At 47.1% G+C, this 22,130-nt stretch overlaps 1 protein-coding gene across 1 annotated transcript in view; it reads right to left on the reverse strand.

The window, feature by feature from the left end:
- Positions 1–744: 744 nt before the first annotated feature.
- Positions 745–22,130, reverse strand: part of DOK6 (docking protein 6) — a 2,936,428-nt gene continuing 2,915,042 nt past the window's right edge. The window contains exon 10 of the mRNA XM_069620782.1: positions 745–6,449. Within this exon, the coding sequence (XP_069476883.1) occupies positions 6,198–6,449 (252 nt within the window). The 3' untranslated portion in view covers positions 745–6,197. The remainder of the gene's footprint in view (positions 6,450–22,130) is intronic.

Raw genomic sequence — 22,130 nt, forward strand, 5'->3', positions numbered from 1 at the left:
CATGGAATCCATCTTAGACGCTGGTTTATGGACATTGGGTAGTGAGAATAAGCTTTGTCCACTGGGTGCGACAATCGTCAGCTATCCATCAGGTTTAGGTCTGTTAATGCCTGTTTTAACATATGTGTAGCTGTACCAATGGTGCAGTATGTGTTATGGGCTGATGGATCCTGCAAACCATCCAGGACCACATTCCTGTTGCCCAAGATTCATATTTTTCCTTTGCAAATAAATCTCAGGGTCTTGAGAAAACTGAGCATGAACGGTTCTTGGCCCACATATGGCGCATACAATGTGTTGAAACTTAAAAAGACGCTGTGGCCTGCGTCACTGGGTGCTCTTAACCTTACTGCGTGCTTGTGGGGAATTTCTACCCTGCTCAGAGTGCAAAGCGGCTTACTTGTCACCCTACTTCCCGGCAGTAAAGCTTGCCTGCTGGGCTCAGTGCAGGGCCGCAGGGTTGCGGGCGGACAGTAGGACCTCGGCTTCCTTTCTGTATATTAACATTTCATTTCCTACGTAAACACAAGCGGTAAGTGCTTTTTAGAGCTCGTCGAGCCTCGGTGAATCCCAATGCACCCCGTTCACTCCTTCTCACTAATGCACCCTAGATGAGACATAGGAAGGCGGTGTATGTAAAGTCATTAACATGCAAAGTTGTCAGGACTATTCATTTCCCATCCTCCTCCTGACCGCTCTTGAACCACGAAGGGCAAATTTACTCTAATTGGTTGGAGACTGAAATGTATTTTTTTGTGATTGCTTTAATGGAATGAATAATCAAAATACATATTGGCATCAAAACGAATGAAAACAGAGTAAGCTCTCACATGAAGAAAAAGGTCACCCTCGCCTTTTCCCTTTGAAAAATGTGCAGTTCAAATGCTTTGCAGGCAGACATGTAGATAGACATTTATATCTTCCCTAAAAGATGGGATCGGATTTGAAATGTATTTTTTTTTCAAACATAAATGCAGTTTTTTGAATGCAGCAATTGAGTTTCACTTCATGTATGGGTGAGTGCGACATTCTTCGGCTCCATGGAGAAGTGCAGGCTTGAGGGACATCCATCAGCAAAGCACAGAATCAGCATTCATGCACATGTCCCTGTAGTGGAGGCTACACAGCTCATGGAGATACTTGCTCTGGGCCTATGGGCTGTCCTCGTTTGTGTTGGCCTGGAATATTTTACCATTAGAAGCAGCTGCACTTTCAGACAGGCTGGGATTTGAAGTGTGGCTTCAGCTCTGCTCTGCCACATCTGGGAGGAAGTGATGACAGCAAGCCCACGCCCAGTGGCCACGCCCAGCAAGATCACACCCAGTCGTCACGCTCAGCAAGACCACGCCCAGTGGCCACGGTGGGTCTGTTGGAGGCAGAGCTCCAGATACCATTTTGAAGTGGGAATATTTTACTCCCTACTTTTTGAAGTTGGGACTCAAAAATATTTTATAGGGAATACGAAAGTCAGTTCCAATGGGCATATCCATGGAGCTGTGTGGATGAAAGCAGGGGGCACGCTCCTGTGGGCCAGTTTCCTATTTTCTGTTGTGGATATTTGTACTCACTGTTTTCATTTTTTCCAGTGTTTTACAATTTTTAGGGAGCAAAAGTGGCTGCTCCTACCCTGATCTGTAGGGCTGGTTGCAGGTGACAAAGCATTGACAAAGACGATAGCTGAGTTCAGCCTCCACTGGACATACCCAGAGTCCATACCCAGTGGACACTGGGGGTGAGGGGGTGTTTGAGATGGCCAGTGCATGGCCACAAGCCATGCCCTAGACACATTGTTCTCTAGGCATGGCCACAAGGTGGCACTGTGGGTGTGCTTGGGCTGCTACTGATATGGCCATAGGCCATCCCAATGGTCACTATGGGTGTGTTCGTGGTGCCTGGGGCATAGTGTGCACGAAGACCATACCCTTGACACAGCATACCCTGGGCATGAAGGCCATGTCCAGTTGGCTCTGTGGGTAGTCTTCACGTCCATTTATGGTGAACCCTCTGTAATGTAAAACATGGAAATTCACTAAGACACCTTTTGCCATTTACGCTTCATAAAGCAGCCCTAACTTAGTCACCTCAATGACGTCACACATGCAATCACAGGAAACATGCACACACCAGCCATTCCCACGGGGCATGAAGCAAAACAACAGAGGAAGAGCAGTAGCACGCGGGATACTTATGCCGAGTTTTGCTTCTGTTTTGGGGTCACCGAAAAACACAATATTGAAGTGGCGTTTTTATGTCAATGGGTGACATTTAAGGAGTGCATGGCGCCGCTCGAATTATTGCTCCTTTGCCAACCACAACTGGTGCATTGTCATGTTTCCTTTGGCAATTTCAGGTGTGAAGCACAGGGCGACTGTCAGAGCTTTTCCGATTTCAGGGGTATATCCATGAAGCAGTGCTTATTCCTTTTACGGTTATGCGTATTTGCATGCACCATACACCCACACAGCGCGGCATGCAGCTGCCACACAATATTGTGAGTTTTTATTAGCCAGATACCTCAGTGAATTGTGATAGATGGAGCCTGTAGCATGAGCATGCTGTATTTCGGACTGGTCATGTTTCAGCGGGGAGCCAATGATGGGATACCAGGGTTGCTGTGGAGTGATCGCTGTACTGCTTGTACAACATCAGGCCGGCTGCTCCATACTGGAGTGATCGCTGTACTGCTTGCATGTCAGGCAGGCTGCTCCATACTGGAGTGATCGCTGTACTGCTTGCATGTCAGGCAGGCTGCTCCATACTGGAGTGATCGCTGTACTGCTTGCTTGAGATCAGGCCGGCTGCTCCATACTGGAGTGATCACTCTGCTGCTTGCTTGAGATCAGACCGGCTGCTCCATATGGGAGTGATCGCTATACCGCTTGTATGAGATCAGGCCGGCTGCTCCATACTGGAGGGATGGCTGTGCTTCTTGCTTGAGATCAGGCCGGCTGCTCCATATTGGGGTGACTGCTGTACTTTTTGCACAAGATCAGGCCAGCTGCTCTATACTGGAGTGATTGCTGTGCTGCTTGCTTGAGATCAGACCGACTGCTCCATATTGGAGTGATCACTGTGCTGCTTGCATGAGATCAGGCCGGCTTCTCCATATTGGAGTGATCACTGTACTGCTTGTACGAGATCAGGCCGGCTGCTCCATACTGGAGTGATTGCTCTGCTGCTTGCTTTAGATCAGGTCGGCTGCTCCATATTGGAGTGATCACTGTACTGCTTGTACGAGATCAGGCCGGCTGCTCCATACTGGAGTGATTGCTCTGCTGCTTGCTTTAGATCAGGTCGGCTGCTCCATATTGGAGTGATCACTGTACTGCTTGTACGAGATCAGGCCGGCTGCTCCATACTGTAGGGATAGCTGTGCTGCTTGCTTGAGATCAGGCCAGCTTCTCCGTATTGGAGTGAGCACTGTGCTGCTTGCATGAGATCAGGCCGGCTGCTCCATATTTAAGTGATTGCTGTACTGCTTGCACAAGATCAGGCCGGCTTCTCCTTATTGGAGCGATCACTGGACTACTTGCATGAGATCAGACCGGCTGCTCCATACTGGAGTGATCGCTGTACTGCTTGCATGTCAGGCTGGCTGCTCCATACTGCAGTGATTGCTGTACTGTTTGATTGAGATCAGGCCAGCTGCTCCATACTGGACTGATCGCTGTACTGCTTGCACAAGATCAGGCCGGTTGCTCCATACTGGAGTGATCTCTGTGCTGCTTGCTTGAAATCTGACCGGCTGCTCCATATTGGAGTGATCACTGTACTGCTTGCATGTCAGGCAGGCTGTTCCATACTGCAGTGATCGCTGTACTGTTTGATTGAGATCAGGCCAGCTGCTCCATACTGGACTGATCGCTGTACTGCTTCCACAAGATCAGGCCGGTTGCTCCATACTGGAGTGATCGCTGTGCTGCACGCATCAGATCAGACCAGCTGCTCCATATTGGAGTGATCACTGTACTGCATGCATGTCAGGCTGGCTGCTCCATATTGGAGTGATCCCTGGACTACTTGCATGAGATCAGACCGGCTGCTCCATATTGGAGTGATCGCTGTACTGCATGCATGTCAGGCTGGCTGCTCCATACTGGAGTGATCGCTGTACTGCATGCATGTCAGGCTGGCTGCTCCATACTGGAGTGATCGCTGTACAGTTTGATTGAGATCAGGCCAGCTGCTCCATACTGGAGTGATCGCTGTACAGTTTGATTGAGATCAGGCCGGCTGCTCCACATTGCACTGCTTTTAGGGTAAGCGTCTGCCTCATAGGAGTCTGTTCAGTAGGGAAGTGCCATAATCAATCCTGGGCATTATCAATGCCTGCACCACTGTGCCGAGGTTACACAAGGGAACTTTTGTTTTTGATGCGCTTAAGGGTGATCTGCGGCGGCACTGTATTTCAGCATGCCTGCCGCAGACGCCCTTGACTGCCTACGAGGCATAGAAGAAGCGTTGTTTGCTAGAAGAACAAAAACATTAAGTTATGCTTCTGGGAACAATTCTAAGCTACCTTCACTGCAGTGCTTTGCAACACGTCGTGTGTGGGTACACAGAGGATTTCTGGCGAAGAGTTTTCTCTGGGTGTCCTAATCTGCCTTTTGGCCTCCAGCGTCCCCCTTAAATTGTTTGAATTATTCTTGCGCATAGGCGCCTTGTAAACCGTATGTGGTGTTTAAATAAACGCCAAAAGTGTAGGATTTGTAGAAAAAAGATGTAAAATAAGGTATGTCTTTTGATGAAGTATCGATTGTTCATGCCATTTCGTAACAGGTGTGTCGCTAATTAACAATCATGTGTTTGCATAGTGTGAAATGGTGGCCGTGTACAGAAACATGGATTAAAGACAGACGGCACCGTCCCATCACCCCACATTCAGCCCTCAGCCCCTCCGATTCCGCACCCACTGGCCAACAGCAGTGTCCACTCCCACCTCACATGCCTTGAGATGTTTTCAAAGATAAAAACTGCGTCAATGTTACACATCCTTTGAATTGTACATGTATGACAGACTAACACAGACAAGACTCCTTTCCCCCAAACCATTTAACAAGGCTGTGTATGGTGGAAACGGGCTCGCGCTCCTACTCCATCTGGACACTTCCGGCAGCGGGCAACGTGCATTCTTTAGAGGAAGGAACCCTCTGCCAGGCGCTGCTAGCATTGAAATTTGCACTGGTCCACCGCCCGCTGCACATGAATAGTTGATGCCTCTCGTGAAAAGTTCAGCTTTTCTTTCGCAGAAGCTATAGTTCTGCAGCCATAAATGTCCAGCGCAGAATTCCAAGAGCGACCAGCCTTGCTGATAGTTTCATTTCCCGGTGGAAAGAGCTGGGGTGCAACTATCAGGTTGGACACGACAAGCAAGAAAGAAAGCAGTGAGGCAAAGCAGGAGTGGACAGGAGGTCTCCTTGACCATCAGTGGCCATCTGTGAGTTCTCGAATGGAAACCATATGTATAGTACCAAAGGATGGACCCCAGTATTGTCTATCTTATGGCGGGTGGCGATGAGAATCAAGGTAACACCCTCCAGAAATTCGGCGAGAATGAAGGAATGACCGATGTGCAAATGATATGCAAATATAAGTCTCATCGCTGGTTACGCGGCTATTTTGGGACATGTGCTTCTCGTCACCATTCTTTACATTCCAGAAAACTTCACATGAAACAAAATATTCGTCTTGACATCAATAATATTATTAAAATAATGGTTCTCTACCAATAAACACGCCCTGAACACAGTGAACTCTACTTCCCAAAGATTTGTCAGCCAAAGGGCGACTCGTCGTTGCAATCTGAAGGGCAAATAACTTATCTAAGGATGGCAATGCTGCGTGACTGTCTTAGGATGTATTTCTCTACTCAGCGGTCTAGGGGGGCTGCGCTCAAGTGGCAGATGCTTTCATCAAGAGCGCAGTTGGGCAACCCCAAGAGTAAGCGTGTAGACGGGATATGCGCTAGGTTGCAAGCATCACCAGAGGAGAAACCGGGCCTGTGGTGTTCTTCCACGCAGAAGTCTCCGCTTCATCTTTACTCAGTTCCAATATTTTCCATTCTGATTTAGAATTCTGTGATTTGCTTTTTTCTAAGTGCATCAAATAAAGGTTCAGTAAATTATAGACATTTCCTCTGCTGGAAGGCGGGGATCTCCAAGTTTCCGATCTCGAGCACGCCGCTGTGCGGGCCCGCCTCAGTTGTCACTGTAATTTGTCTTTCGTGGGTGAAGAGGGCGCAGGTGACTTGCGGGCCCTACTTGCAGGTTCCAGCCTAGAGTGTCTCTGGGGTCAATGGGCTTCTGCATGTCGTGGGAGGACGCGTGGGACGCCACTGGATCCAACGCCATGAAACAGCGGCAGGGGCTGCTGGCGCTCCGTGCTCTGCTCTGGGCGGGAGCGGGGAGTCGTCTGTGCATGAGACACCTCTGCTGCACCGACACAGTCACCTAGAAGAAAAAAGAGAGAGAGAGAGAGAGAGGGGCTGAGTGAGCATATCAGGAGCTTCAATAAAAGTATGCAACAAGTCTCTGTCATGTGATCTCAAGTTGAGGGGGGTATTATCAGAAGGAAAACACCAAGGGGTCATTGTACCATCAATTCACATCAACTTGTGTTCCGAAAGCCTCTTTTTATCACCAAGGGTCTTGGCACACCAATGATCTCGTTTTGAGGATCATATGTTTAAATGGGAAGTTAGAGCCATTGTATGGCACACGCTCTTCCCTGTACTTAAACCACAGAAGCTATGATTCCAGTGCCATCTCCCGTAGAAGTATTGGCACATTTACAAACTGGTCCTGTCAAGATTTGACCGTTTTCTTCTGTGGATAATGGTTGCCCGATTCCTTATAAGCACTGGTGCACATCCGCCTCTGTGGATTGTGTCAGTTCTATCAACCTTTCTTTTCAAGAGACTGATGATCTATGTGGAAAATAACACGTTTTAATCCTGAAGCATGAACACCATGCTATGCTGGTACATGAGGCGTCAGTCATGCAATGATTTCGCATTTGATCAAACTTGGCATTTCAGAAACAGATATATCCCACAGATGGTATCATAATGAGCATGGTGTTAACGGCAAAAACAGGTGGTATTTTTAATGCCTCCTAATTTGAAAAGTAAACCTTATTATGAGTTGGGTTTCACATGGGATATTTATGTCACGGGGCTATAGAAAATGCGTGCGGTAAACGGGAGTTATTTCTGAACCAACCACTAGATGGCAGGCTATGCAAAGCATGTGAATCCAAGCAGCATCACAAGCTTCCCGGAATATGGACATATTTCAAAATAGTAGCTTTTATAAATGCCACATTTTTTCCCCCATCTCTATACTCATAATGAGTGCTACATTTAGTATTCAAATACCTTTACTAAGTATTGTCCTAGGAAGTAGAACACAAGCTATGCATAAGAGCATAACAAGGTTACTGCACAGAGACATCACAGAAAAACAAAAAAAGAATCACTGTGCGTTTACACACAGATACACCATGAATGATATGCTTACAGAAAAAAGTAGAACATTCGATTTGAGTGAAATTTATCACTCAGTCCCGTTCTGAGAATCCACTGTCCATTATTTCAGAGAGCGCAATTGATCACAGTAAAGAAGGGATGGGTCTAATATTGACGTTCAAACTCTGACCAAGTTACCTTGGCCCATGCACAACATTTCATAGTGACGGCATTATTGCCTTTGATGCGCCCAGCCCCTCGTTTTAAACAAACGAACGGGCTGGGAGCACCAAAGGTGTGACACCAGTGTGCCCCAGCTCACACCCAGCAGGCAGCCTTTTCATTCAAGGAGCCACGTGGTGCAATGCTTTGAATGAAAGTGCTACCAGCTGCTGATGGCTCTGTACTGTGAAACAGGAGGAGGGCTGGACTGCCCAGTTCTCCTTTGGTTTCTATGTAAATAGCCATTAGCCAGCCTAAGGAGCCCAGGAGCTTCATGCAGGGTGATGTCTATTTACATGGAAACAAAAGGAGGGCTGGCCAGTCCAGGCTCCTCCTGTTTCACAGTACAGAGCCATCAGGCAGCCAGCACTGCATGGTTACACCTGCTGCTTGCAGGGGTACGCACTTCCGCATTATGCCTTTTCTTTTGTTCTAAACCAAAGTGTGGACACCTGCAGGCAGCTCGTGTAACTGTGCAGCCTCTACATGTGCTGAATGAGGCGTCAGCATTGCTGGGGCTAGTCAGGGGTGGGCCCCGGCAGGGCACCGGCTCAGGAGCCTTTTCTGGAGACTGCCAGGGCTTGGCCCAGGCTAGCCCGACCCACTTAAAGCACTCAAACAGATTAACCAGAAAACAAGATGGATGCTTTAGGTTGTTGTCTCCAGTTGTATGGATTAATTTATACTCCCACAGTGACTGAAATGTCCACTTATTCCTCTCTATCGTCTGAGTTAAATTGTTGTATACCTCCATACCTCAAGAGAGGGGTGAACTCAGGTCCCCCTCGATATACACCAAGGAATTCAGCATTTAATTATCTAATGACGTTGATCAATCTTTCAGCCCTATCAGAGACCACATAAGGTTAGTTACGAATTCCTTACACTTATAGAAATTGCTATGTATGTTTGTGTTCATAAACATTGTTTTGCGTCAAACTCCGCTCTGGGCTGAACGCTGCACCACAGAATGCCGCTCCACGACAGAGGAGTGGGCTATTCTCAGAGGGAGGGGCATACCACGTCACAAAAGCAGACAGAGGACAAAGGCTCCACACCAGGAAGTGCACACAATGAGGCAGGAAGAAGTCTCCACAGCCAGGAAGCAAAGGCGCTCGGTCAGCCCTTGCACTGCACCCCGCCCTCCCCCGCTACAACAAAGAGGCACCCATAAAAAAATGCCTCATAAGAGTCCTATAAGTAGCTTGTAAAAACTTGTGAGAAACTAGTGGGATTTTGGGAACAATAATAGCTTATATGACACCAAAATACGCAGGGGATTCTTTCAAAAAATCATCTTTGAAGTTGGATTCATGTAAGATCTTATAAGAGCCTTGTAAGCAAATAAATAAGACATTGTATGGTTTAGTGAGTGGGTAACCTATTTTAGTTGTGGTAGCGGCACAAAGGAAAAAGGGAGTGGATTTTGGCGCGACACATGACTGGAATAGGGTATAGCTTTAGGGAGAGAGTGAGAGGAAAGATGGGGTGTGAATGTGCGCCAAGGGCAGTTTGAGGGGTTTTCCCCCAATTAGAAGGAGTGGAAGGCAAACGTGTGTGTATGGCATGTGCCACTTGCTGGTCCATTGAACTGCTTTGCCGGCAACATGAGACTTTTTGCAGAGTGGATTGGCAAGATCACAGCGGCTCAAGGCAGCAGCAGGGCTTTGTGTGTAGCATTTGTGAATCAGTAGAAGCAGAACGAGGCTTTGTATAGAACAGGCGTTAAGACGTAGAACCAAGAGGGACAGCGGCTGGAACCTTTATGCAATTTACCCATCAGAAATAAAAGACACCCTTTCCCATCAGCTCCATGTTCACCTTGAGGATTCGCGGAAGAGTTAAGGAGCACCTGGCTAGCGGGAAATCCATCTCAGGGGACAGCAATCAGGGTTCATCCCCATTAAGGTGTGGGGAATGCCTCGGTTTCTGTTCTGGATGGTGCTCTGAGTGAAGGCGACTCTGCAGTCTGGTCAAGCTGGTCCTGCTCGGCCTCTCTATAGCCAATGACTCTGTGTTGTTGCAGATACCACAGCCAGTTGCAGACACCTCCAAGCAGGAGCTCAGGTGGTTCACCTACTTGCTCTCTGGAATAGAGCTGGGCTTGAGACTGGGCATCTCTCTGCCTGTCTCTGTGACTTGTGGAGATCCGAGAGGGTCAACGCTCTCACATCTGCTGTCTAACGTGCACAGGAGACCAGGCTTTAACCTAGTGAGGAAACACCACCTCTTCCCGCACTACAATGACAACTCTGCCACATCCTTCAATGTTTTGTGACAAGTAACCTTAATTTGAATTGATGGACGCATTGCATGGAGGAAAAATGAAAACATTCACCTCAACAGGGGTGGACTGGGAAGCAAAAGAGGCCCTGGAAATAATGTTCAAAGTGGCCCCATGTTACACATTTTCAGCAAGCCCAACCCTTTTCTTGTGGGAAAATTTGAAAATACCACACAAAAGAGGCGGCTCAGGGTGCAGAGACCCACCGGGAAATCTCCAGAGTTCCCTATGGGCCAGTCCACCCCTGCACCTCAATTTGAAAAGGGTACTACGTTAACTTGCCAAACCATGGACTTCCGGAGGCATTTAATAATTTCTAAAATAAGGATTTCTGATCAATAAAAATGATAAAACTGTATTTTATTATCATTGCTAGAATCAGAGAAGTGTGCAGATTGTAGGACCTGCGGGGCAGGTTGTCAAAATCAACTGGTCAGACGGCAAGGCCCCTGCAGCGAATGGATGAGCATCACGTAAGCAAAGGGCCTGTTAAATTTGAGGCAGGAAAGACGATGCTATTTGCGAGGGACTTCTTCACGCAGTTGCACAGAACGTTCGCTCACAGTGGTATTTGGCCCTGCCTCAGTTTAACACTCAGCGACAGTTGTCATGAAGCACCTTGTGGCATTTGTTGAAAGCAACAGGAAAGGATGAAGCATGATTACTCTGTGAGATTCATTTAAGTAGGGGGCACCTGGAAGAAAGCATAGCTCTCGTCTCCATATGTAAGAGGTTCACGAGGATTTGTTTTAGGCGTCCAAATAATTAGAGGGGTTCCCTAGTTTGGGATATAAAGTTGAAGCTTGTGCGCATTCGCAAAGCTTCCGATACAAGTATCAGATCTGCGCACCACCGAGGTTCTGAAAACAACAGTATCTAATCCGTATGAATACTAATTCGATTTTTATGACCACTTCTCAGTATCAAGGTCAAAAAGAGAACACAATGAATATAATGGAGGAGATGGGAGGAGTAGCACTGGAGCCAGGCAGAAATGTCGTACTTTTTAATCAGTGCAAAAATAGTCACCAACTCCACTTTCAGCCGCAAGAAGCACACAGGCGAAAAGCAGGGGCATAGGAGACACATAAAATCTGGCGGTGACAGGGGACATCTTGGGGCCTTTGCTTTATTTATTTATTTATTTATTTATTTATTTATTTATTGTGTTTTAGTCAAAGAACTCGACTTTTCACAAAATTAGAATTAAAATAGCAGCATGTATTAAATTACAAATATCACTGTATAAAACAAGAGAAAAGAAGAAAAGAAAACAGAAGAAAATTAAAGGATGCAGCAGCAAAGAACATGTCTTTGTATGTTGCATTTCTGGATTTTTCATCTGACTATGAGCTCATGGTAAGAGAGAGGAAATAACAATTACTTCCAGTGGGCCACAGCTAGGATGCCAGCTCGTTAAGAGGCAGATCACCTGTAAGTGGACTCCTGCCAAATCAAGGAGTTGCAGCCTTTTCTACCAACTGCAAGTTGCTACTTTTTGTGTGTGGGGCAAGGAGACGTGTGCGTCTCTTGGAATGGAAGGATGGTGGTTTCAAAGAAAGAGGAAATCTTGTTTGTGCCTCTGAGTAAGCCCTGTTATGGGAGTAGAGGGACCAGGTGTGTGATGTTGCTGCTTTGACTGTCCTCCGGGGGCTGGGGGTACAGCAAACAAGGAGGATGAGCGATCGCAAGCCAACCCCCTTATAAGCACTCCGAGGTCTGCAGCCGGATGTGTCGGACCCGGGGGATGCCTAGTAAGTGGGGTGTATGTGGACCCAGGGGGGGTGGCCAGAGAGGCAGCCCGCTATGTGGGCTGCCCCTCTAGCGCCCCTGTGAGGGCCGGGCCAGCCTCTCACGAGGAGTCTGGTCCCTCTTATTCCATCTCATGCTGGCTTCAGAGCCTAGCCTTTCTTTGCCTTTGTTATTCTGAATGCAGAGCTAGACTCTGTTCCTTTCTCGTTTAACATTTTCTGCAAAGCCTGATCTATTTGATTCTCTCATATGTTACTAGGACGGCAGAGCATGGGTCCTCTGCCCTGCTACATTATTCAAAGAGCTCCTCTGGCCTTTCTTTGCTTCTCCCTTGTCTCACTGCTTGTTTGCTTAGTACATACCTCCTAGCTTGAACACTCAACATATTCCCCCTAACACAGCAACGGCAACTGCAGTGTGTCTTAACTTCTATTTGTTCTGTATCTTGAATTGGCCTCCTATTTCCGCTTTTCTGTCTGCAGCGGAAAGGCATTTGCCAGTCACTGCCATGATGGTTCTACCTGGCCATAAGAGGGCAAAAGCTAGCCAGTATTGGAAGAACATGGGCATATTATGCCAGAGGCTGGCAACTGCCTTCCTAATGCCTATACAAGAGACAACTCTTGCCTTTGTTTCCAACAATAATTCAGTGGATGAAGAAACGCGATAACACATTTATTGCTGATAAATGAAGGGGATGATGTCACACTTGGTTAAGTCATTTTGATCACGCCAGAAGCTAATTTCCAGCTGCAATTAAGTGATTACCTTTTAGACTTCTAGCTTTAAATAACGTTAGTATCACCTGGAAAGCACAGAGGTTGCTCAACAGGGTTCCTGGAGCACAAGTGGTACCCTACTCGTGGGCATGGACGATTGGAGGGCATTCTTGCCCTGGTTTGGAGCCTGGCCCCTACAGCCATGATGGGGGAGGGGTCTATTACTTTTGGTTGTACGTACCCTTTGAGGGTGAGCAGACATTGCCTCCTGCTTTAGCCCACTAACAGCTCTGCTTTGCAACTTTATCACACATACCTGTCAGGTGGCATGTAACTCAGTGCTAATAATGTTATCAGCCTCAGAAGTCTGGAATCCTTTGCCACATCAACTAGGATACAGGCTTGCCACCTGAGACTTACCCATGTCTGAGTCAGCATCTGTTGCCCTGTGGGGAAGACACAGGTAGAAAGAGCAGGACACTGTGCCCTTGTAGGTTTTTCACACTTCTTCCTCAGGGTGGGCACAATTCACTCCGCAGAGAAAGTGGCACATGCTGGGCAACATTCTCCCACTTTGACAATTTCACCCAAAGAGCGAAATTGGCCATTTGAAATACCTCTGTCGACTTATTATTGCACAATCCACACTGATGGGTTTAAGTACCTGCTTAACGCGAGATGGCAATTAAGGGCATTTGCCAACGCATTCAAGAAGCACAGGACACCCTCTTACCAACGACATGTCATGCTCAATCATTCTGATCACGAATTACCATTTATCTGGGGTCATGTTAAATGTATTTATTTATTTTATTTATTACATGTGTAGCATCACGCAAAACCCCCAAGCATCAAGACACAAAGTAAACTGCATGGAGTGGACCACTTCCGTGGGTGCACGTTTTTACTTTTCCGCCACAAAATGGAACATTTTAGTGTAAAAGGCAGGTGAAATCACATTGCTTTTCCACTTTGGAAGAGTGTAAATACCTCGCACAATTAGCAATTGCTGGCAGAATTGACAATGGCTTCTTCTGGACTCTGCCCGCTTTTACCAGGTTTCATTTCCAAGCAGATCCCAGAGGAATCCCTTTCCTTATTTCCAGCATGAGAATCCATGCTGGCAGTTAAGCCACATTTGCCTGGTCGAGCGGGAAATACAGGAGGTCCTGGTATGTCCATTCGGCTCCCGAACTCCACCCAGAAAACCTACCAGGACATATTCCCAAACCATCAAGCCAAGGTAGTCTTTGTATTGTCATATCTCAGCGGCAGTGCAGCTGATTGGTCAATTCCACTAGTTATTCAGGATGACCCAATTCTTCGGGATTTTCAGGGCTTTCAATCTAGCATGGAAAGACTATTTGCCTGGCACTCCCAAGGACAGGCCCTGGATAACGAACTTTTGTCCCTACAACAGGGTAAACAGGACCTTCTATCGTACATCGCGACCTTTAATAGGTTAATAGTGGAAACTGGATGGCCTGAGGTAAAACGAATCATGTTATTTCATCGAGGGCTTCGAGGAGAACTCAAGGATGTCTTGGCTCAAGTCGTGAACCCACCTCAAGACTGCGCTGAATATATAGACTTAGTGGTCCAGTAAGATCACAGACTTCAGAACAGAAAGGCTGATCGAGCCAAGTTTGAGAATCGGGTGTTGGTAAAAACCCACGCTAACCCCAAAGGAGCAATGCTTCAGAACCCATGCAAATCGGAGGGGTTGAAGGACCCTTAACCCAGAAGGAAAGAGAAAGGAGACGGCAAATGCAATTGTGTCTATATTGTGGAACTTCTGGACATTTTCTACAGGATTGCCCTGTAAAACCACCCAAGAAGGTGGTAGGAGCTGCTGATAAGAGCCATATGGAGTCAGACTCGGGAAATGACCACGCCCGACAAGCATAGAGGTCCGCTTGCCGAGCTTGAAGAAGGATAATGAGACCCTGCATTTTATCATACCAATGGTCCTCGTAGATCCAGGGCAGCCATTGCGTATGCACGCAGTAAGGGCATACATTAATAGCGGGGCCATAGGAAACTATGTGGACTATGAATTGGCTTCCAGGATGAATCTACCTCTCTGCCGAAAAACCACTTCAGATGTCATCACCACAGTCGATGGAACTGAAATTGCCTCTGGGCCTGTAACTCATTCCACCGCAGAGATGACACTATTGGGTCAGGATGGGCATCGAGAGACTATTGTGTTTGATCTAATCAAAGCTCCACAGTTCCAAATAATACTGGGGATACCTTGGTTGGAAAGACATAATCCTTGTATTGATTGGCGAGAGAAGAGCATAACCTTCCTGGATTGTGCACAAACCTGTTACCCAAAAAAAAAACAGATCGCAGGCCTGGCCACAGTAACCACAGCAGTCATGCAACTACCTCCAGAATACCAAGAATTCCAGGATGTCTTCCAAAAGGAGCAGGCAAACACCTTACCTCCTCACAGATCGTACGATTGTCAAATCGATCTCATACCCGGTGCACAACCCCCTTGTAGCAGGATCTATGCCCTTACGGAACCTGAGAACCTTCACCTACGACAATACTTAGACCAGTACCTTGCCAATGGCTTTATTCGCCCATCCAAGTCCCTTGCATCTTCAGCTTTGTTCTTTGTCCCCAAAAAGGAAGGTGACCTCAGAATGTGCATAGACTACCCCGCATTGAACCAGATAACTGTTAAGAACCAATACCCGTTGCCTCTGATCCCTGAACTACTAGACTAAGTGAAGGACGCTTGTATATACACTAAATTAGATCTCTGGGGGGCATACCATCTGGTACGTGTAAAAGAGGGCGACAAATGGAAAACTGCTTTCCGCACTAAGGGCCTCATTACGACCCAGGCGGTAAGGGGTTTACGGCAGCGTAAACAGCGCCGACCCTTACCGCCTGAGTACGAGATCCCTTAGCGCCATGGCGGATATAACACCTGCTTTTAGCAGGTGTTAAAATCCATGGCGCTAAGGGACCTTGTTGTTAATTACGCCACCGTAATTTACGGTGGCGTAATTAACGCCTTCCCCACTCCCATTATGCCCTATGGGGCAAAAATGGGAATGGGGAAGGGTAAATGGGGATTGGGGACTTACCGCCCCGCCAAGGTCGGAATGGGGCGGTAAGTCCGCCAACCACCATGGCGGAGTTGGCAACTTAGCGCCATGGACCATGGTGCTAATAGCGCCATGGTCCTCCGCCAAGGTCCTAATGAGGCCCTAAGTATGGGTTATTCGAATACCGGGTGATGCCTTTCGGGTTGTGCAATGCACCAGCAGCCTTCCAATACTTCATGAACGATGTCCTTCGTGAACTCATTGATGTTTGTGTTGTCGTGTATATCGATGATATTCTAGTATACTCCTCTTCAGTATCTGACCATGTGAAGCACGCCCGAGCAGTCCTTGAGAAATTGCGCCAGCACAAACTATATGCAAAACTAGAAAAATGCGTTTTTCATGCCACAGAAGTTGAATTCCTTGGGTTTATCCTGACCCCAAAGGGAGTCCGAATGGACTCATGAAAGGTGTACGCAATCTTTAAGTGGCCATCACCAAGTTCAGTTAAAGGAGTACAAAGCATGCTCGGCTTTGCCAATTTCTAACGCAGATTCATCCCAGATTTTTCACATGTCGTACATCCCATCACAGCACTCTTGCGAAAAAATAAACGCTTTATGTGGACTGAAGAAGCTGAAAATGCCTTCCAAGAGCTGAAAGCGAAATTCACGTCTGCACCTGTGTTAAAGCACCCACGCCCTGAACTTCCATACATAGTGGAAACTGATGCATCCAGTCTAGCCATGGGAGATGTCCTGTCTCAAAAGGACCCTGAAACTGGCCAGCTTCACCCAGTAGCATTTTGGTCCAGAAAGTTCTCGGCACCCGAGTTAAACTATGCGGTTACCGACAAGGAGTTATTAGCCATTAAATCCGCCTTCAAGGCTTCGCGGATCCATCTTCTCGGCGCCAGGCATACCATTACTGTGATCACCAATCACCGGAACTTACAGTATTTAAAAACAGCCAAGGCCCAATCGTCACGTCAACTCCGATGGGCATTGTTCTTTGCCGAGTTCGATTTCGTGATAACCTATCGACCAGGTTGTATGAATGGTAAAGCAGATGCCTTATCCCGAATAGGGATGGGAGAGGCAGAAGTGAACCCAGAACCAGTACCTATAATTTCCGAACAAAGGATTCTTGGCATGATTACTCTACAGACACTAGAGGACATTCAGGTAAAGATCCAGCAACTCTTTGATCCTACAGCCCTGAAGGACTGGGTAAAGAACGGCCCGGACTACTCTGTCACCAATGATCTGCCTTATTACCAAGGGCGGCTATTTCTGCCACACAAGGAACTACAAGAGCTAGTCATTTCCCGTTATCATGATACCCTAATGGAGGGGCACCCAGGTATTGCAAAAACTGAAGCTAAAATTAAAAGACAATTCTGGTGGCCCACCTGGCGAAAGGATATTAAATCATTTGTGATGTCTTGTGGCATTTGCGCCCAAAACAAAAGTCAAAAGAAAAAACCTGCTGGACTCTTACAACCTTTCGACATTCCGCCTACACCATGGCACACCTTATCGTTAGACTTTATAACCGATCTACCTCCTTGTAATGGGTTTAACACCATTCTAGTTATTGTGGATTTTTTTTTCCAAGATGGCCCACTTTATTCCTTTAAAAGGACTACCTTCAGCCTCAATCCTGGCCAAAGAATTCCTCGAAAACATTGTTCGCATACATCGATTTCCGTCCGTGTTAGTCTCTGACCGGGGGAGTCAATTCATTTCACATTTTTGGAAAAAATGCTGTCAATTGGCGCAAATCGATGTGAGGTTATCGACCAGTCACCACCCCCAGACCGATGGTCAAACGGAGAGGACCAACCAGACTCTCGAACAATACCTGCGTTGTATGTTACATCAGACGGAGAGTAATTGGAAAGACATTCTTTGGATCGCCGAATATGCATACAATAATTCAGTACACTCTGGAACTGGACAAAGCCCCTTTTATACCTTATATGGGCACCATCCTCGAACCTCAGACCTTGACTCACCCCAGGACTTAGAAATGCCTGCGGTGGACCATCTGCACGCTACGATTACACAAGCCTTTAAGGAAGCAACTACACATTTAAAACAGGCGAAAGAAAAATACAAGAAAGATGCTGATCGGCATAGAAGTGATTCTCCACAATACCAAATAGGGGACCAAGTATGGTTAGCCACAAAACATATACCTCTAAAGGGAACACTGACCTTTAACCCCAGATATTTGGGACCTTACTCTATTAAGGCCATTATCAACCCGGTGGCTGTCAAGTTGGATTTACCTGCTAATAAGCGAATTCATCCCGCCTTTCATGTGTCACTTTTGAAGCCAGTACAACCAGGGACAAGACTAACCAAGCCACCAGACGCCATCCTTGTAGAGGGAGAACCCAAATTTGAAGTTAAGAACATCCTGGACTCCGAAACACGCCGCCAACAACAGATGTCCTACCTTCCCATGTTCCCACAGGTGTCCCGACGTAAACGGTACCTCTCATGTGTGGATGCACCTACCTCGGCGCAAAGGGAAAAGGCTAACCCACTGATAACCCCAAGCCTTTCGGCAAAGCAGATTTTGCTCATGTGGACAACTTACAGATTTGGGCGTAGGGTGTTGAAGCCACCAAGGAAAACAGAGAACCCCATGCATTTCCGAAAAGGAGACACCTGTGGGCACCCCCTTTTCCACTAAAAACATACATGGTGGTTTAGTGACCCCCACACCCAATCAAAACAAGTTATCATTTTTTTATTTTTGTTTTTGTTTTGCCTCGTTCCTAGGGGCAGATTGTGCTAGCAATCTGCCTCCAGGGAGGGCTACATGAGATGCCCCCATCCATTTGGGGTGGGGGGGAAGGCCACCCCCCTTTCCACTAAAAACATCTATGGTGTTTCAGTGGCCCCCCACACCCACCCCAAAACAAGTTATAATTTGTTTTATTTTTGTTTTGCCCCTTTCCTAGGGGCAGATGGGCACATGTGTTTGGCCATCTACCCCCGGGGGGGTCAAAACGTACTGCCCCAGGCTTGGGAGGGGGTGGCTCTGGCAATATTTGCAGTGGCCTCTCCCCCCACCCCAAATGGATGGAGGGCATCTCATGTACCCCTTCCTAGGGGCAGAAATCTGCCCCCACGGAGGGCTACATAAGGTGCCCCCCATCCACTTAGGGTGGGGGGAGAGGGCCCCCCCTTGCAAAAATCCCTGGTGACTAGTGTTCTCACCCATATATTTTTTGTTTTGTGTGCCCCCCTTCCCTGGGGGCAGATGATCACCCATCTGCCCCCAGGGTATTGCCCCCATGCTTCAGGGGCCAGGGGGGAGAGGGCAGCTTACATAGTAAGCAGCCCCTCCCCCCACTTCAAAAACAGATCCCTGCACATCACACCAAACACATATTCTGGGGGGATTAATTACATTACACCCCCCCACTTAAAATTGTGGGGGGGATTTGTCCCTCCTGTCCCCCCCATGTCCTACACCCAATGGCGAAAAGCACAAAAGTATTGGGGTCCTGGCTCTGGGAACATTTGGGCCCATATCAGGGGGATTCACTGATTTTGCCAACTTGCAAGAAGGTCCGGAGAACATATCAATTGAAGTAGGATTTGACATTCATTTATCTATTAACCAAACCTCCCCCCCATCTCGACTAAAAAGGGACAGGTAGGACAGAATGCCATATGGCCATGGTGTGACCGCCATCTTTATCAGTATAGACAGATGAGGATAATTCTGTTTCTGAAAAGGGAGTCTGCGGACAAGACCCCCCCTTTCATAAAGCTCCATGCCAAAAGCATAGTGCACCCGTGTGCCTTAACTTCCCAGGCTCCAGACATCTGCACCACCTGCTCTTCAGTGGCACAGGACAGGTTCAATGGACATATGTGCATACCTGGCAGCTGTTGTGACCAGAAGTCATTGTTACCAGAAGTAGCAGTTTAACCTCTCTGCACATCTGATTTAAAGTGCAAAAATGGTTTCCTTGTCCATCTGGGGGCGGTATGCAGTGATAAAATCACGGCAAAAATCTCGCCTGCAAAAAAAATATGGGCAAAAATCTGTGATTTGACCCCTTAAAGGTGTACCCCATTACACCATTTAAGGGGAGCAGGGGCTGCAGGGGTGTCCCCCGCTCCCCTTAAATGGTATAATGGGTCCCGGTGTTGTGGGGGTGTCCCCTGCATCCTTTACATGGATCGCAGCGGCAAAACCACAGCCTTTTTGCCACAATATTTTGTGTCCACGGCTATTTTTGTTGCGATTTTAACACATGGAACCCTGGGAGTAGGGTAATCTCAATGAATACACCACACATGGTATGATATAATGGTACCACACAATTATTAAAGCCACACCAATTTGATATCATACAAATGTCAACCCTGTCAGCCCAGGTCAGTGATGTAAAGGTGTTTTATATGCTTGCATAACCTGGCTTTCTTCACTGCACCCAGTGAAACAATATCCTGGATGCTGTATGCTTTTGATTCCGTGGGAGGAAGGGTAACACTTCCCCGTTGTTAGGCAGAATTGCATGCAGTACCCTCTGGGACCACCACATGCAATTAGGACTACAGGTGTAAGCAAAACTAACCTTTGGTATAAGTCTGTACTGCACAGTTTGTGGTAGCGAGCTGAGCAGCCAGGCTTATCTCAAGAGGGAATGTGAGCAGTACAAGAAGTTACACAGAGGTATTACAATCACAGTGGTTCAAGTCGACACTTACACTCAAGGTTTCTTGGTAAAACACTTATTAATTTATTACACAGTCATTTAGAAAACATTCACTAGAAAGAGGCAACTTAATATAATACACAAATATACATCAATACAAAACCAATACGTTTCTGAGTACTTTAGGCTCTCCGGAGACCGGAGAAGAATGGCATTTCAGTTACTTTGAATGAGAGTAAAAAGGCACAACTCAACAGAATAGATCAAGAAAAACTTTCTTAGGCAGTGCAAATAGTTTTAGTTCACTAGAGGACTCGATTCAGTTCAATAGGGCTAGGCCAAAGTCAATGGGCTAGTGTCTTTAATAGGAAAGAGCAGTTCTTGTAGTAAACGGTAAAGCCGTTGTCAATGTTCTCAGAAGTAGTTTGTACGGAAAAGAATCATATGTTGGGTCACAAGCTGATTAGGCCTGCAAGTTGGGAAAGTTTCATAAGCTTTCACCGCGAGAGGTACGTTCTCTCAATCGGGTTGGCACAGTACCTTAGTATGAAGAAAAAGTTGCAGACGTTGGTTCTTGGCAGTTCTTGCAGATCTCACTGTGTCTGAGCCTCAGTCGTGAGGACAAGAAGGAGGACGTCGGGGGACTCCTACACTGCACGGGGACGGGTCAAACAAGCTGTCAAAATGGAAGATCTTCGGTTCGAGTAGCTGTCGTCAAGCTCTCAAGTTGGTGTCCTTCCCCCTAGTTAATCCTAACCAGCTCCGAGAATGGTATCCAGGTGGATTACGAGTTGATTGGTCCCACCAACTCAAAGGAAGAAGTCGTCCATGAAGGGGCTTCTCTGTCACGATGAACCTGCAGCAGGGCTTCACCGGGCAAACCAACGGTCCAGGAGTTGCAGCAGCCATCCTCTTCCAGCTCGTCTTCAGTTCTTTCGTTCCAGTGGTCGACTCTGCTTTCCAGTCCAAGAGACTCACCTTTTAAACAGTTTTCTCCCTTACATTCCAGCCTAGCTGCCACTCACCCAGCAGGGTGGCTGTCCTTGCTGGACAGTCAGCCAGCCAATCACGCCAGAGTGCATTTGGGTCTCCTTGGAGACTAAGCACAGGGAGTTTCGTGCACCTCTCTCACTTCCTGCCCACGCCTGACACTCAGATGCCAGAGGCGGTCTTCAGTCCTAAAGCCCGCCAAAGGCATAGAAACAAAGGGACCAAACCTAGTTTGGGGCGCAGAGACAAACTCTAGAAGGACCTTTCCAAAAAGAAATGGTGAAAAAAGAAAACCTGGTCCTGTTTAAATAAAGGGGCCATCTTGAAAAACATGGCTCCTGCGATTTTTAGCTACCGGTGTTCGCCGTCCTGAAAAATCATAGTAGTACGTTGTAAAAACACTGCCACCAGCCATTTTGATAGGAAAGGGTAGCATTTGACTGCTACATGAGTTTCTAGACATAGGGGATACTAGGTAACCCTTCCAGCACTCTATTGTAAGATAGTGTGGGCTGGGTCTAGGAATTTAAAAAGACTAGTAAAGTCAATTTAACTTTACATTCTCTGGGAAACAGTAGCTTATCCCAGAGAAGGTGTTTACACCTTGGGAGAGCCTAAAAGGCTTCCCTGTGTCACTGCACTGAGGGTGCAAATAAAAAAGATGATGCCTATGGAGTTGTCTTAAAACTCCATAATGAAAAAGAAATAAACACAGAAACAAACAGAATTAAAAGTTCAAAGTCTCAAAGATTAGCAAAAGAGCTGGAGGGCTCTAAGGTAGAGGGAATTAGCACAGTTATGAGAATTCTCCCTAACACCTGTAGGTAGAGAAGCTCTCACCAGGACATCTTATGGTAACAATGCTTTAAATGGGCAGTCACATAACAATTGCCAGCCTCATACAAGGGTGATGGACTCCAAAGGGCCTTTGAAGTTGTAGGCA

This window comes from Ambystoma mexicanum, chromosome 5q (assembly GCF_040938575.1).
Source record: "Ambystoma mexicanum isolate Mex_15411 chromosome 5q, UKY_AmexF1_1, whole genome shotgun sequence".
Lineage (NCBI taxonomy): Eukaryota > Metazoa > Chordata > Amphibia > Caudata > Ambystomatidae > Ambystoma > Ambystoma mexicanum.